The sequence below is a fragment of the Dermacentor andersoni genome, chromosome 1 (genome assembly GCF_023375885.2).
Source record: "Dermacentor andersoni chromosome 1, qqDerAnde1_hic_scaffold, whole genome shotgun sequence".
Lineage (NCBI taxonomy): Eukaryota > Metazoa > Arthropoda > Arachnida > Ixodida > Ixodidae > Dermacentor > Dermacentor andersoni.
This window is the reverse complement of record NC_092814.1, coordinates 25,519,313-25,536,394: the sequence shown is the minus strand read 5'-3', so window position 1 is coordinate 25,536,394 and position 17,082 is coordinate 25,519,313. Positions and strand designations below refer to the sequence as shown.

Below are 17,082 nucleotides of genomic sequence, written 5' to 3'. Positions count from 1 at the left end.
AACCACGATACTTCCCCATCTGATATGATGTGTATACACACAGATTATGCATCAGTTATTTCTGATTCGACCCCTTTTCGCCATTAGCCCTCGGCTATTGGTAAAAAGTTTTTGGGCTGCACCCACTTCACCTGCCTGTTACGCGGCGTCACAAAACCGCACTAACTCACCGCGTCAAAGTGACGTGTACGCGATAAAGATGCATTAATATGCCGAACAAAACTGAATTTTTTTCGGAATAGCCGCAGGCTGCCCCGTTCCGAAAGGAAGAAAAGATGGCTGCCGCCAATCGCTGAGACGCTGGCTACTCGCACCTGCCGGAGAGCATGGGTGTATTTGCGTATAATAAACATCTTGCGTGGCCGTGTAACGCTTTCGAGCCCTTTTGGCACGTTTACCACCTCATTCTGCCAACTCTTCTTTGCTGAGGGTCAGATTTAGCGTCATTCTTAAGCTTCCGTTGCATGCCGCCGCGATTTTCGACCAGCCACCATAAGCTAAGTAAGGGAAAGCCGACCAATTGCAGACGCCGGCACCACCCTCTTCATCCGGTTATCGATTTTCAGTGCACTGGCTCTGCCCCAGTGAATCCCTCTCCACTTGAGCGTTTTCCTCGCCTCTTGTCAGCCAATTAGGTACGACAAGCCACTCAGTGTAGGCAATGTTATTCGTTTTTCAAGCAAACAAAAGTGACCTCCTATGAACGAGGAGAGCGTTTGATTGGTCTGTTCAGACAACCCTGCTGGTGACCGCCCGGTGCTTGCGTCGGTGGTTACGCAAATTTGACATCAGGAGATTGGAATAGAAACATATTGGAATAGTATCACGTTATAGGGCCCCTAGTCCAATATCTTTTTATTCTAATCTCCTGACGTCACATTTGCGTAACCACCGACGCAAGCATCGGGCAGTCACCCGCACGGTTGTTTTAGCAGACCAATCAAACGCTCTCCTCGTTCATTGGAGGTCACTTTTGTTTGCTTGAAAAACGAATAACATTGCCTACACTGAGCGGCTTGTCTTATATAATTGGCTGACAACAGGCGAGAAGCACGCTCAAGTGGAGAAGGATTCGATGGGGCCGATGCACTGCATTGAAAATCGATAACCGGACAGAGAGGGTGGTGCATGCGGCGTCTACGATTGGTCCGCTTTCTCTTACTTAGCTTGCGGTGGCTGGCCGAAAATAGCGGCGGCATGCAACGGAAGCTTAAGAATGACGCTAAATCTGACCCTCAGCAAAGAAGAGTTGGCAGAACGAGGTCGTAAACGTGGCGAAAGTTTACGAAAACGTTACATGGCCACGCAAAAAGTTTTATTACACGCAAATAAACCCATGCTCTCCGGCAGAGGCGGGTAGCCAGTGCCGGGGCGATTGGCGGCAGCCATCTTTTAATCCTTTCGGAACGGGGCAGCCTGCGGCTATTCAGAAGAAAATTCAGTTTTGTTAGGCATATTAATGCGTCTTTAACGCGTACGCGTCACTTTGACGCGGTAAGTTTTTGCGGTTTTGTGACGTCGCGTGAGAGGCAGGTGAAGTGGACAGCCCGAAACCTTTTTGACCAATAGCCGAGGGCTAATGGCAAAATGGCGTCGAATCAGAAATAATTATTTTTGTTTTGTTCGGTCAAATTATGCATAATCAGTGTGTATGCGTCATATCAGATGGAGGAGCTATCGCGATTTTCGTGACGTCGCGTGACAGAAAGGCGAAGTGGAGGTGGTCCAAAAAAGTTTTTGACCAATCGTGGTGGGCTGATTGCAGAATTGGAATAGACAAGTTTGGAATAGTTTTACGTTATAGCGCCAATAATTTATAACCATCTAAACATACACATTGGCGACGAGCTTGCAAACAAGACATTATCAGCTGGACAGACTTTCCGCGAATACCATACGTTGATAGTTTTTTTTTTTTTTTTGAAGGATATCGTGAATAAAGCAGTGGAATGAAACCTATTAAACGGCCCAGCATAAATAATTTTTTATATGTCTTGTAGTGCGAATCATTTTAGGGTTAGCACAGCTGATGTTGACGTTCTTCCGCGGCAGCCGAACTGGGCATCATACAAAATGTGTTTGTAAAATCATGCACTGTCATGGTAGGGGCAGTCAGGAAACGAAGGTCCAGCTGACGACTGCGCACACGAGCATCAAATTAAGCGGTGGGGGCTAAAGGAAGGCCAGAGGCACGAGTTTCGAAAGTGCTGTATTTAGCCTAGACAAGGTACAGGGAGTTAAAATTTGTAAGTCAGTAGCCTTCCAGTGCTGCCTATGTTGAGTGGTGCGTGAGCTCGCCCCGGTGAGAGGCGAGCTCACGCTTCAACACTTGTCGTAGTTCCTGTAAAAGGCGAACGTGTTCAGCTTCAGCGCCGCCCAGTAATCAGTGGAAATCCTCTATACGTAATACACGCTGTCCCACATATAGCATGAACTGGAGGCAAGGAAGTTGCTCCGTGAGATGAGATCAAACTGCCTCATGAGGCAGTTTCTGCCTCATGAGAAGCCTCATGAGGCAGAAATCCTGCCGCCTCATGCAATATACAACTGCCTCAGCGACACGGTCTAAAAAATTATGCGGTTTTACGTGCCAAAACCAATTTCTGATTATGAGGCACGCCGTAGTGGAGGACTCCGGAAATTTTGACCACCTGGGGTTCTTTAACGTGCACCTAAATCTAAGTACACGGGTGTTTTCGCATTTAGCCCCCATAAATGCCGCCGCCGTGGCCGAGATTCGATCCCGCGACCTCGTGCTCAGCAGCCCAACACCATAGCCACTGAGCAACCACGGCGGGTAGCGACACGGTCTATATATGCCAGTACATAATCTTCGACTTCGCCGTGTGCGCGGCTGCAGAATGAGCCGCGACGCCGCCACAATATGGTACAATTATGCACGACGTTAGTCCTTCAGTTTACACGGTTGTACATTTCTCCTCAGGTAAATGTGTTCGGGCAAACGCACCGAGCCTCGAGTGGGCTACACCGCAAATTCTTCCCGGACAATGTCGCACCGTTTCTTCGACTAAGACTACTTTGTCGAGTGAATCGCACAGTCATCTGTTCGTAAAGGCCAACCAGGCATTGAAAACGGACAGTAGTATAATCGGAAACGCTTAACAGTCATTAGTACCGTAATAATAAAGAACCTCGTTGCGGGGTACTTCGCATTATGGTGAATACTGAATTCCAACTAGAACCCTTTCGATTCGTCGTGCATGTGTATGTACAGAGTGTTCGAAATGAAGCTGCATGGTTTTCTTAAAATTAGGCACTGGGAGGCACGCGAAGACCAGCTGTGCAAATAAGTTATGTGGCCAGGGGGAGACAATGTGAGCTGATAATTATCGCTGTCAGCAGCCCAATTAATTAAATTGAATAATTACCTTTTTGTTGGTTGCAGTAAGTGGGTATGTTTGTATTGAAAATTTAGAGGCAGTCGTGTTTCTACACAGCATCAGTTGGCAGAATTCTTGCGTGTCTGTGCTCCGAGATATCAGACTCCAAATTTTAATTGTCGTTCACGCGATTACGCATGCAAGAGTTAGGATCGGCGCAGAGCTCCTCCCTGATGTGACGCGGCTGTTGCATGCGGCGTTTAGTCTGACAACAGGGCGGAGGCGTTGGCGAAGATGATAACTGTCCCCCTTTCTCTTTCGGCTTCCTAGGTTTTTTTGGGTTTTTTTCGCACAGATTAATTGCTCCTGCTACCAGAGTCATTACCGCGATAGCGGCAAGAAATAGGCAATAATGTTCAATAATGCAATTGCTTGCGACAAACTATTGCGCTTTATTTCAGGGCCAGCTGCCACGTGGACTGTGCCGAGTCTTTTGACGCAAGCTGCAACGGCGAGGTCCTGTTTCGGGTGCGCCGGCGGATTGGCGCCGTTGCGGTGCAGGGGCCGCGCCGCGCACGTGCGGCGGCGAGCACCTCGCGCGGAAAGGCATCGCCGCACGATTCAATGACGCCGTCCCGCGAGGGGCGACCGCGGGGACGCTCGCAAAGGCTCCATATACTCACAGCCTCTCCATGGACGTGAGGTCGGCGAAGGCGCCCCGATGCACCGTGTGTATCTCGTTCTCCATCAGATGCCTGCGTGCAAATAGCCCCATCAGCCGCAGAGCCCCCGTCGAACAAAGAGCTCATGCACCGCGTAAACATGGCCCATCCAAAGTTCGGTGGGCATACAACAACGCACATGCTTGCGAGGCGGGCCACACTGCTGTCCCGCGGCAAACGCTGCAGCACTGAACACACCCCCACCTGTCCCAGCCTCTTTTTTTTTTCTTTATTTCTCTATCGTTACGGAAACGTGCGTGCGATATATTTCCGCTCAGAATCGTAAAAAGGAGTGGAAACAAGAGCTAGGCAATGACAACGCACGACACGCAACTGCGCCATCGGTTATACTGCAAAAGAACCTCGTCTGTTGGCGCTTGGTCCTCAAGGACGGTTATACATTCCTAACGGCAAACCGAAAACAAGGTGTCATAATTTTCATAGGACACACAGCGATATACTGCAGCGATAAATCACGATTTCGCCCTGTTATTTGCCTTACAAACGACATGCATTACTTGAGAATTAGGGAAGATTTTTATCATTTTTTTCATGTTTAATACAGTTCAACACTCTGGTCTCGTTAATTACACGACTTCATTGAAAACAATCTGTGTGATTCATTCCTTGTTATTATATTATGTTTTCTTTTCTTTTTTCCTAGTGCATCGTGAACTAAGATTCTTTTTCCCCTCGGCTGCACTTACGTTTGTAGTTTGTAAACTGCCACGGTCTTATATATGTCATATATATTATATGTATTTTCTATGTACTGCCCGCTTACTCAATGCCTCACTTTGAGGCCTGTAAGGTATTTTTAAATAAATAAATAAATAAATAAATAAATAAAAAGTCGCAGTTTGGTACGAAAGGCGAAGCACTGACAGCGATAGCAAAATAGTAGACAACTACAAGAAGTAGGATTCGTAGGTATATAGGCAGTATAAATTGCAGTAAACATTCACTTACTAATTAAGAATGGTGTCCCGTGCACGCGCAAAAATCAACAGATTATCATAATTAGGGCGTCCATCAAGCAAGAGTAATCATTATTTGAGGTATAGTGACGGCGGGTGCAAGCGCGCTCCATAACATCACTGAACAAGTTACCACGCCGCGTCAACCACACTAGTCTATTCGATTGTGATAACCCATGTATACTCTTCACGTATGCCCATCAGTTGTACACTGCGCAGCGAGTTTGGAGCTAGCGCTCTTCACGAGCACTGAATAAACGATGCTTAGCTGCCAGAATATACTGTTAAATATCTTCTTGTTTCCATTAATGAAGTTTCTTATTGTTTTCTTTCTTTTAACCAGGAATAATAAATGCGGGGACGATGTCGTACTTCGCTGGGCGCCACAGACGCCCAAAGCAAGCAGGAGGAGTACGCGGCATTTCTTGACACCCATTTTCAGAGCGCTTTGGCTAGTTTATCTCTCAGACTTTTTGAAAAAGAAAGTACTCCTCCGAACAATCTGTGGGAACCTTGACATGGTCGCCACAGTGTCGCGAGACAATAACTCTTCAAACAACCGAAGCAACAAGCGCGCGCGTTGATTCTTCCGCGCCGCCCGGGAAGAGCGTGCCGTGTGCATACCCAAACGGCTCGCGGGAGAGTGAAATTCGAGAAGGAAAGAGCCTACGGGAAAGAGCACGTAGGAAGGAGAAAACTGATGAGAGGCCCTACCTCTCCGCGCGCTAAGAGAAAAGTTTGGAGGAAGTCACGTGGTATTTTCTCCGTTGTAGCGGCCATGTTATCGGGGCACAATGACGGTTTTGTTATGGTGGTGTGTGTCATGCGTGTGCTGCCCCGTAGGTCTCGTACCGCACAAAGGCGTCGTGTGTGCAGGATTGAGTTAGTCTCGCGTGTTATGTTCCGCTGTGTTATAAAGACCTTGCTCTTCCGGCTGTTGTTGTGGCCAGGTGGGACTGGAAGAAGTAAAAAACGCAAAACGAGCGTGCATGCAACGCCGTACACCATGTACCACGCCACGGACGAAGGACGATCTGGGAATACACTTGTCGTCTTCGGTGGATTCATGCTAACGTCATCACAGACTGAAACCGCTGTGCTTCAGAATAAGTACTATATACGCCTTGCACGTCAGTGACAGCTGTGCACTGTTCCTGCTTTTGACAGCGGACGATGCACTTGTGGCACGTACGTTAAACAGCCATGTGGAAGGATGGGAAACACGCGGCTGCTGTGAGTGATTAAGAGGAAGCTTTAGCTCAGGCCCAACTCTGACGCGGCTTATTGAAATACACGTAAAACGCAGAAACGCTTTTATGAGATAGCCCCTGGACCAATTTTAATGAAATTTATTGCATTAGAGACAGAACGTTCTATTCTAGTCACTGATGGAATCGTAATTTCGATCTAGGGCCTGAATTTTGTTAAAAGAATTTTCAAAAATTCGAACGTTCGAAAAGATAGAAGCCTGAAGTTTACAAATTAATAGCTCTGCATCAAGAACAGATATCGCGGTTCTGTAACCGGCATCCATTAGATCATTCAAAGTGGACAAATTTGATATGTCAATTTACATATTACGCGAATTCGTTGCGTTGTGTACAAGGGTTCTGCAAAAGCTGCATTTTGATGTTGCTAAATTTTCTGGCATTCATGTGTAACATATTAATTTTGTGCGCTTTAGAGGTACTATTAGATACAATTCACAGAATTGTGATATCATTCTTTCATTGCTGAGTTACAGAGTTGTAAACTTGATAATTTCGTTTTTTTTTTTTCCAAATCTGCAATTTTTGCTAATTTCAATAGAAAAATGACGATCTAAAACGATAATTCGAAGCCAGCAGTCACTAGGGTTCGCCTACACACCTCGGGCCGCAGGCGCGTGACTCGTCACATCGAGCTCGGCGGTGCGCGGCCGCCCGAAACGAGTTCGACAAAGCAAAGCGGTTCCTACAAAGCGGCGACCAGCAGACGGGTTCGTTCTCATACACTGCAGACGGGCTAGCCATAGGTCGCGCTGTGCGCAAAGTGTGCTGCCGTTCACCGCCTGTGCATTCTTGCAGTGCAGTGATAATGCTGAGATTTATTTTCAGAAAAGCCGGCAAAGTAGCGGGCACTGTCCTTACAGTCTAGCTTGCGAAGTCCATCATGAACTTTCAACGCTAGAGCACAATACTCGGTCGAAATGACTTAGGCAACGGTATACCGCGATGATATACACTGCGATTGGGTCTGCTGATCGGGGATGGCTTCCACGAACATTTAATGCTTAAAACAATAACGAATTCCAGAACGCGTTCTAGTGCGGACTAGAAGTTGGCTATGTACAACACGTAAGAACGCGTTCTTAAATTCGTTATTATTCTCAGCTCTAAATGTTCGCGGAAGCCGCCCCGGATAACTACGGCGTCCGAGCAGCCCGGCGTAGTCACGCAGAAGGCGACAAATGTAACCTGAGGCGCCATAACGTAAAGCTATCCCAAACTTTTTTATTCCAATTCTGCAATCAGCCCTCCGCGATCGGTCAAATTTTTTTTTTTAAAACATCCTCACTTCGCCTGTTTATCACGCGACGTCAGGAAAACCGCGATGGCTCCACCATAGGATATGACGTGTACACACTGATTATGCATCATTGGGCCGAGAAAAAGAAACTGTTATTTTTGATTCGACGCCTTTTCACCATTAGCCCTCAGCTATTGGTCAAAAGTTTTCGGGCCGCCCCCGCTTCACCTGCCTGTCACGCGACTTCACAGAACCGCGAAAACTCACCGCGTCAAAGTATTTTATTTATTTATTTATTTATTTATTTATTTATTTATTTATTTTATTACAAATACCTACAGCGCCTGAGTTGGGCATTAACGTAGGGGGTTAACTACAAACATAAAGGTCAAAGATGGAACTTCGCGAAAAACGACATCATATCAGCTATGGTATTTTTAAAAAGTACAATCATCGTAATTAGTAGAGAAAGACAACACATCCAATACTAACAACATTCTATTATAAAATTTGTTACACAATGCATAAAACGGAACACTGGAAATATTGTCGAAAACAGATTCATGTAAGGTTCTCTATGGCAGACCAAAAATTGGGTGCAGACACTACGTCATCCGGGAGCAAATTCCATTCTGCAATTGTTTGCGGAAAGAATGAAAACTTAAATACATTAATACGACTTTGGTAGGCGCTCATTTTCTTGGAATTATCGCGTCTCTTAGATTGATAATGAGGTGGTTTTAACTATGTGTTCTTATCGATTCCTGTGTTACCGCTGTTAATATTGTGCAAAATCTTTAACATGATTATTTTTCTGCATGCGGACAGCAACTTCCACCCTAGATTTTCCCTGCTTTGCGAACCTCTAATTTTGTAGTTGTAGATGCCCGTGACGAATCTTGCAGCCTTTTTCTGAACACGCTCTAACTTATCTTCAAGAACTTTTCTGAAGGGGTCCCATGCTGCGCGAGCGTATTCTAACACCGGCCTAATATTTGTAAGATACAAAGCTTCCTTCAAAGGTTTGGCCGCATACCTGAAGTTCCTCTGGAAAAGGTGCGAAAGGCGGCACGCTTTAGCGCTTGTTATGTCAATGTGGGATGTCTAGTCTAATGCCGCAGTTAAAGTGACGCCCAGGTATTTGACTTCGTCAACGCATTGTACTAAAACATTATTTAGAGAATATGAACCAGACACCTTTTTCTTTTTGTTCGTAAATTTAACATGATAACACTTTGCTACGTTCAAATTCATTTTCCATTTAGCACACCAGGAACAATTTTGTTTGTGACCAAACTTCAACACGCTCTTATGTTCGGCACATGACACAGGATGGTACACAACGCAATCATCCGCATACAGCCTGATATTTGAAACACAGCCTTCACTTAAATCATTGATAAATATGAGGAACAGCAACGGCCCAAGGACCGACCCTTGAGGCACACCTGATAAAACATTCACCGTTCTCGACGTCGCACCGTTCAGAACCACTTTTTGCTGCCGTTTATACAAATAATCTTTAAGCCAACCGTAAAGTTAATCGGGGAGGCCAAGAAATGACAATTTGTGCAAAAGTCATACGGAACTACATCAAACGCCTTTCGAAAATCAATAAAAATAGCATCTATCTGTGTACTATTGTTAAAGCCGAGTGCAACGTCATGTATGAATTCAGTAAGTTGGCTTTTTATGATATGACTAATAAAAATCGGGCCCCTTGGTTAACCCCTTTCTTCTAGTTCAGTAAGTTGAGTGGTACAGGATAATCCCATGCGAAATCCATGCTGGGTCGGGATGAAAAAATCATGGTGATGGAGATGCTTAATAAGACCGGAGTAAATAACATGTTCTAGTGTTTTACAACAAACAGATGTCAAAGACACCGGTCTGTACTTGCTTGTCAAATCACGACAACCACTATTAAATATTGAAGTTACATTGGCCATTTTCCAGTCACTAGGTAATCTTTGAGAATTTACTGACTTGGAGAATAATTCAACCAAGATAGGAGCAATACTGTGGGAACAGCGCTTCATGGCGTGATTTGGTATACCATCCGGACCATGAGCAGAATGAGGATTAATGTTGCACAACAGAGCCCTAATTGCAGCCTAATTTAAAACGATGTCATGCATCTGAGGTAACTGTTCGTGTAATTCAGGTATCGGAGTATGACGACATGCTGTGAAGAGAGTGAAAATATTCGTTAAAGCAATCAGCTTTTTTTGTGTTATAAGTTAACATATCACTTTCATGCCGGAGAGCCGGAATGCCAACGCTGTGTTTTCTGTTACTTTTGACATATCGCCATAACTTCTTAGGATTAGATCTTATTTTATCAGCTAGCGACGATAAGTATGTTCTTTTTGCTGCCTTTAATTCTTGTTTCAAGTTTTTAGTTAGAGTTCTAAGCTTGTCATATAGGTGCTGACTTTGTGCTATCTTGAATGCCTTGTATACTCGGGCCTCCTTTCTTACTGACAGACGCAGTTCTTTGTTAATCCAAGGTTTATCCATTCTACGTCTAGATGATACCACTCTTGAGAGAATGTATTTAGCGACCAAAGGCAGGATTTTGTCCCTGAACAGAGTCCTTAAGTTTTCTACGTTGTACTGGCTGCTGTATTCCAGCAATACGGGAAGCAATAAGTTTAACTCTTCATCGATGGCATTATAATTCCCCTGTTCATACATAAATATCTTTCTCGGGTAATTCTTGCTAACCTGTAACTTCTTGCCCACTATCGTTGCATTTACGACCTCATGATCACTTATTCCTGGTGCTGCCTAACTGCTTCAACTAAATCATGATTGTTGCTAAACAACAAGTCCAACGTACTGTCTTTAGCTGAACCGTAATGCGCTGGGAAATTTACAAACTGAGCAAGTTCATTGTTCCGTGTTAGTTCAATGAAGGCCGAGTGAAGTGGCGAGGCGCTCGTCGCTACGGGATAGCGGTCACGCCATACAACTTCAGGCATGTTAAAATCGCCCCCAAGTAGAGTAGTTTCCGATGATAAGACCGACAGTGATTGTGCAAGGCTGTGAAATGGTTCTATGCTTGTTGAAGATGGTGGCCTGTAAAACGATCCCACCACAAAGCTGTTACCACCAGAAACCGATATTCTGCACCAAATACATTCTGAAGAAACATCACAGTATAAAGATGCATTAATATGGCGAACAAAACTGAATTTTTTTTCTGAATAGCCACAGGCTGTCCCGTTCCGTTCCGAAAGGGATAAAAGATGGCTGCTGCCGATCGCCCAGGCACTGGCTTCTCGCACCTGCCGAAGAGCATGGGTTTATTTGCGTACAACAAACCTTTTGCGTGGCCGTGCAGCGCTTTCGAGCACTTTCGGCAGGTTTACGACATCGCTCCGCCAACTCTTCTTTGCTGAGGATCCGTTTTAGCAGCATTCTTAAGCTTCCGTTGCGTGCCGCCGCGATTTTCGACCAGCCACCTCAAGCTAAGTATAGCGAAAGCGGACCAATCGCAGACGCCGGCACTACCCTGTGCATTCGGTTATCGAATTTCAGTGCAGTAGCTCGGCCCCATCGAATCCATCTCCACTTGAGCGTGCTCCTCGCTTCTTGTCAGCCAAGTAGATAAGACAAGCCGCTCAGTGTAGGCAATGTTATTTGTTTTCAAAGAAAACAAAAGTGATTTCCTATAAACGAGGTGAGTGTTTGATTGGTCTGTTGAGACAACCTTTCGGGTCACCGCTCGATGCTTGCGTCGGCGCTTACGCAAATTTCACGTCAGGAGATTGGAATAAAAACATATTGGAATAATTTTACGTTATAGGGCCCTGCACCGGCGAGATGGCGGATTAACGACAACTTCCAGCGACACTGATCTTCACAAAGAGTGACGTCAGGACCTCTTCTTAGTTCCTACCTCCATGGGAAGGAGAGTGTCGCTACTTTATTATCTCGTCAAGGGGTTTCACTGATGACGCGACCTTAGCCATACCTCACGGCACAACGCAAGATGCAATAAATTACAAATTATTGTAATGCACTTTCAGTGCATATCTGGCCCACTTTTAAATGCTTATAAATTACTATATAAGTGCGTAATGAAAGCGCACTAGAGCACATTTTTATAACCTACTTGCACAGGTGGAGCGATAGACAAATGAAAGAAGACACCGACGGTTTGACCACGTCGACTGCCCATGAAGTAACGGATTGTATTTTTTGTGTTGATGTCATTAGTCCATTCATCTGAAAGCGTCTGAGCTCGAGCAGATCCCGAGTTTCGAGAAACTCGGGCCTTCCTGCATGGCGCCCGCTGCTCATGATCTTTGCCAATTAACGCCTAAGTTCGAAAGTGAGGGAGGCGAAAACTGCCCCTTTATATTCTAGACGCCTTCAATGTTGTCGCCTTCCGAAAGTTTGTAAATCCCGGCCTTACGTTCACACACACACACACACACACACACACACACACACACACACACACACACACACACACACACACACACACACACACACACACACACACACACACACACACACACACACACACACAAAGAAAAAAAAAAGTTGTCACGCTAAAGGCCAACGGGAAAATGCACTTCTGAACGCGAAAAGTTTTGTGAATCCCCCCCCCCCCCCCTCCTCCTCCACCGCCATCTTCTTTCAACTTGTTTTGAAAAGTATTTTTCGCTCCTCTTCTTGAAAAAAGTTCATTCCAAACGAGAAAAAAATCCCCACATCTTATTAATGACGATACACTTTAGAGCTTTGACGGTTCGGTTGATCCCGATGGCGCATTCAATCATCACAGCAAATATAGCACTCAGACAAATTACGCAAGAGAAATCCGAAAGATACTGCCACACGAAAAGCTTGCGTACACACAGACACACACACACACACACACACATCCTTATTGCAAGCACCACAAGATGGCAAAAATGCATCCACAAAAAATAAAGCGAAGCGCGACGATCCCCATCGGCACGCTCTCTCCCAGCGCGACGCGGGGGGGAGAGGGGGGGGGCAGAATGATGCAGCCGGGCACGGTTTGCTTTATTACTTTATCGCGTGCAAATCGCGGCACGACCCAGAAGGCTGTCGTCTTCGGGGTCGATAATCCGATATACTTCACGGCCATAGACTTGCTATTGCTGCGGCCCATTGGACAACAAAGAAAGGAAAAAAAAAAAACACTCGGCGAACCGCAACTAGATTCCTGATTGTCTAGTGATAAGCGATGGAGGAACTGTCAAAAAAAGGCCGGCAATAGGCGACCACGTGAGGCTGGGCCGGCGGCACACAATAAAGCGCGCGCTCGCTTCTATTCGTCGTTGAGTAGCAAAAGCATGCGCTCGCCGGGACGTTGTTGCCTGTCCCAGGGCTGCGCTGATCCGACGGCGCGCACCTCTTCCCGGGACATAATCGTCCGGTACGCCCTTTTTCATAAGCATTTTCTTCCACTGCACACGCTCACACGAAGGCACACACACACACGAGGCGTTTCAGTTAAAGACGTTCACAAAAGCCGGTATATCGCAAAAAGCGCAATAGTGCTTGCACGGCCTTCTCCTGTGACCGTAGGTCCTTTCGATGGTGTAAAATTATTTTTTCTGATAGCGGTTGGTCGTCCAGCTGGTCAAGTTCGTGGCGAAGGCATTCTCTCTGTGGACTGTACTGCGGGCAGGCGCACAAAATATGGTCAATCGATTCTTCATGGCCGCAGTGGTCACAGGTTGCGGTGTCGGTCATCCCTATGCGGAACGCATAGGCTTTGGTAAAGGCTACGTCCAACCACAGTCGATATAAAAGCGGGGCGTCTCTACGGCGAAGCGGTGATGGCGCTCGAAGACTTAATGTGGGATGAAGTGAGTACAGTCGCGTATTTCTTAAATGTAGCTCATCCCATTGCGACGCGGTGCACTGGCGAGCAAGTGCTGCGTCAGTTCTAGAAAGTGGAATTGGGGCGTGGTGCTCCACAGTATGGGCTGAGCGGGCAGCTTGATCCGCCCGTTCATTAACGTTTTCCTCTCTGTCCTCTTTCTAACCCCCATCTCCTATCCCCAGTGTAGGGTAGCAAACAGGAGACTGATATCTGGTTAACCTCCCTGCCTTTACTCTTTATCTTTCTCTCTTCTGCTGCACAGAAGTGACGTCAACATCTACGCGGATGTTATGCCGGCAAACGCTATCCGCTCTCATTCCATATATGTGGAGCAAAAAGAGAGCGCTTTTTCTTTTCTTTCCTTTTCTTTTTCCTTTTCTTTTTCCTTTTTTTAGCGCCTTTGAAATGTCAGCCTGGCTGCGTACTCCAGAACCCGTCCGCGCGGAATGCCCCCAGCAGTCGCGAAGTTCACAGCTTTGTAACTTGTTCGGTGCGTCCCTCGATCTTCGTTGCGAGAGCTCACAAAAGTTTCTCGTCGGGGCCTTCCGTACTTTTGGATTTCCAAAAGAGAGGAGTGTCAGCACAAAATTCCTTCTCGGCAAGTTATTGATGGTGTCACCACCTTGGTCAAGGCGTAGCATCGGGAACCCTCTTTATTACGATATGACATCAATAAAGGACTTATGCGTGGACTTCTTTCTTATGCGTGCATCGGAATCGATAAAACGCGCCAAGGAAGTATAATGACATATATGTACTCCAGACTAAGGAAAGTCGTAACTCCTAACAGTGGATGGTGCATCCACTTAAGTGATTTTTTTCTTTGTGTGTGTGTATATATATTCAGGCGTAATTTTCACAGTGAGAGGCATGCATTCGTCCAAGCAAAGCTAAGCACATCATTGGCCTATCACTAACAAATACATCGGGGGCCGAATTAACAAAACGTTTCGCGCTTAAGTGCTCTTTACCATTGCCTGGCCCCTTTCGCTTATAATATGTACAGCACTAAGATTGGATGCAATGTTCTTTTAATTGTATAGCGCAAAAGCTTTTTGTTTTGTTTTGTTTGTCTGACAACAAAAATGTTTCTAAATTGCGCCCGGGGCACAGCGCGAAGGCTACACCCCTTTCGCACTGGATGTGCCCATCGCGTCCTTCACATGCTTCCACAAAGCACACACCAACATCCTGGAAAAGGCCGCAATGAGTGCGTTCAACGAATGCTAACCCGTAGGGCTGAAACTTGGTGCATAACAGAGAAACTTAGGAAGAATTTGAGGATCGTGCAACGACCAATGGAATGCCGAAGGATAGGTGCACCGCTAAAGGGCAACTCCGGCAATCTTTCGAGGTCAGCGGATGTCAATGAAAGTTGCTCGGTTCGTCCTGTGCACACTTTCGTCATTTCTTCGAAACAGCAGGCTTGAGAGTTGTGCAGGTTTTTTTTTTATTATTTCATTAATTGCCTCCTCATTTACTGGCCCCATAGTGTTATGACGTAAATGGCTGTATACTCAGAGCATGCTGGGAATAAATTGCAGACGAACGCGTCGAGGAGTCCACGATCGTGATTGCCGCGAGAAGTTACGTTTTGTGTGGCGCGATCAAGTTATATGATCAGGAAGTGGTGCTGCTTGTTTGGCTTCACGAACTTCAGCACAACCAGCCGCCCACATAGTTTGAGCCGATGTCGATATCGTTCAGCCGAGGTTAAGCCTACATCACAGTCACCACTTGTCCCATGAAATCTTCTGCCGCAGTGCTTCCGACAGTGCAACACGCAAAGCTATACTGCTGATTTTATAATGTCAGTTTTATAGCGAGGTCACATCCATGCTCCTGGAGAAATACCCATTGTTGAGAGATGTCGTTGGTAGTGTCTTTACATTTTATGCTCTTATTTTGCCATGGTAAAAATGCTACTGCAAACTTATTTATTTTTGCTGCTGTGTATGCATTTTGTATTCAGTCTAGTGTTCGCGGGAAATTGGAATTTCTAAATTTGAAAACTAGAAATTTCCCCTGCCTTTAATTTATCATGCCCAGTTACCTATGCTGTGCTTTGTGTTCGGTCGCATTAATTAGGATTGTCGTTTTCAAAAGCTAGTTGCCTTATCGAATTGCCCGCAGTGTACAGGATCATAACGAATTGTACAGAGTGAACTCTCATGATTCTGTTAATTTGCTAATGCAGGAAGCATGATTCTAGCAAAGCCATTCGCTGCAATTATTGGTCAAGATGCTCAGAAAATGGAGTCCCTGTTCCTCGTGGTTAACCGTGAACAGTATGCTCGCTATTATGAAAGCTTAAGACGATTTGCTGCATAAATTACATTTTTACAGCTCAACCGTATATACTTCTTTCTAATTTTTAGTCAACTAATATACACTGTTTAATATATCTATACTGTTTGAAACAATCACTTCTTGCCAGAGAATATTAAGCGCGATATTTAACTTGCTCTTATAGACGACTGCCTGTGTTTGAAACAAGTGAACTCACACATTTAAAGCTTCATTCAGTAACCAGAGTATGGCTGATTTAATAAACATCATTTGTTCATCTATGTACTCGCACGCTACAAGCCCTAATCTTGCATTACCGCACCGAATACAAATAATTTAGAAATTGGCAATGTATTTTAACTCACTTCATCCATCTATTGTGGCCAGCAGGGGCCCTATAACGTGAAACTATTACAATATGTTTTTATTCCAATCTCCTGACGTCAAATTTGCGTAACCGCCGACGCAAGCATCGGTCGGTCACCTGCAGGGTTGTCTGAACAAACCAATCAAACGCTCTCCTCATTCATAGGAGGTCACTTTTGTTTGCTTCAAAAACGAATAACATTGCCTACGCTGAGCGGCTTGTCTTATCTAATTGGCTGACGAGAGGCGAGGAGCACGCTCAAGTGGAGAGGGATTCGATGGGGCCGAGCCAGTGCACTGAAAATCGATAACCGGATGAAGAGGGTAGTGCCGGCGTCTGCCATTGGTCCGCTTTCCCTTACTTAGCTTGCGGTGGCTGGTCGAAAATCGCGGCAGCATGCAACGGAAGCTTAAGAATGGTGCTAAAACGGATCCGCAGCAAAGAAGAGTTGGCAGAACGAGGTCATAAACGTGCCGAAAGTGTTCGAAAACGTTACACGGCCACGCAAAAAGTCTTATTGTACAAAAATAAACTCATGCTCTCCGGCAGGTGCGAGTAGCCAGTGCCTGAGCGATCGGTGGCAGCCATCTTTTATTCCTTTCGGACCGAGGCAGCCTGCGGCTATTCAGAAAAAAGAATGTTTTGTTCGGCATATTAATGCATCTTTAACGTGTACACGCCTCTTTGACACGGTGAGTTTTTGCGGTTTGGTGACGTCGCGTGACAGGCAGGTGAAGCGGGTGCAGCCCTAAATCTTTTGACCAATAGCCGAGATCTAATGCCGAAAAGGCGTCAAATCAGAAATAACTATTGACACGTGTACTTGTCTTTATCGGGCGACACGTTTCACCGCCTAACAAATGTCGCACAGCGCAGCACGCGCCTGCATGTATCGGAAGTTTCTGGAATGTTATCGATGGTTCCATCCGCTGTCTGTGACCGAATCTTGTGTAATCTGATTGCATGTGTGCGCGACGCGAATAATGTAGAACTTTGTGGAAGACAC

General features: G+C 45.7%; 1 protein-coding gene across 1 annotated transcript in view; it reads right to left on the bottom strand.

Moving 5' to 3' along the window:
* sli (slit guidance ligand) overlaps positions 1-17,082 on the bottom strand; it is a 434,906-nt gene that overhangs the window by 288,993 nt on the left and 128,831 nt on the right. The window contains exon 3 of the mRNA XM_050192987.2: positions 4,025-4,096. Coding sequence (XP_050048944.1) covers positions 4,025-4,096 — 72 coding nt within the window. The remainder of the gene's footprint in view (positions 1-4,024; positions 4,097-17,082) is intronic.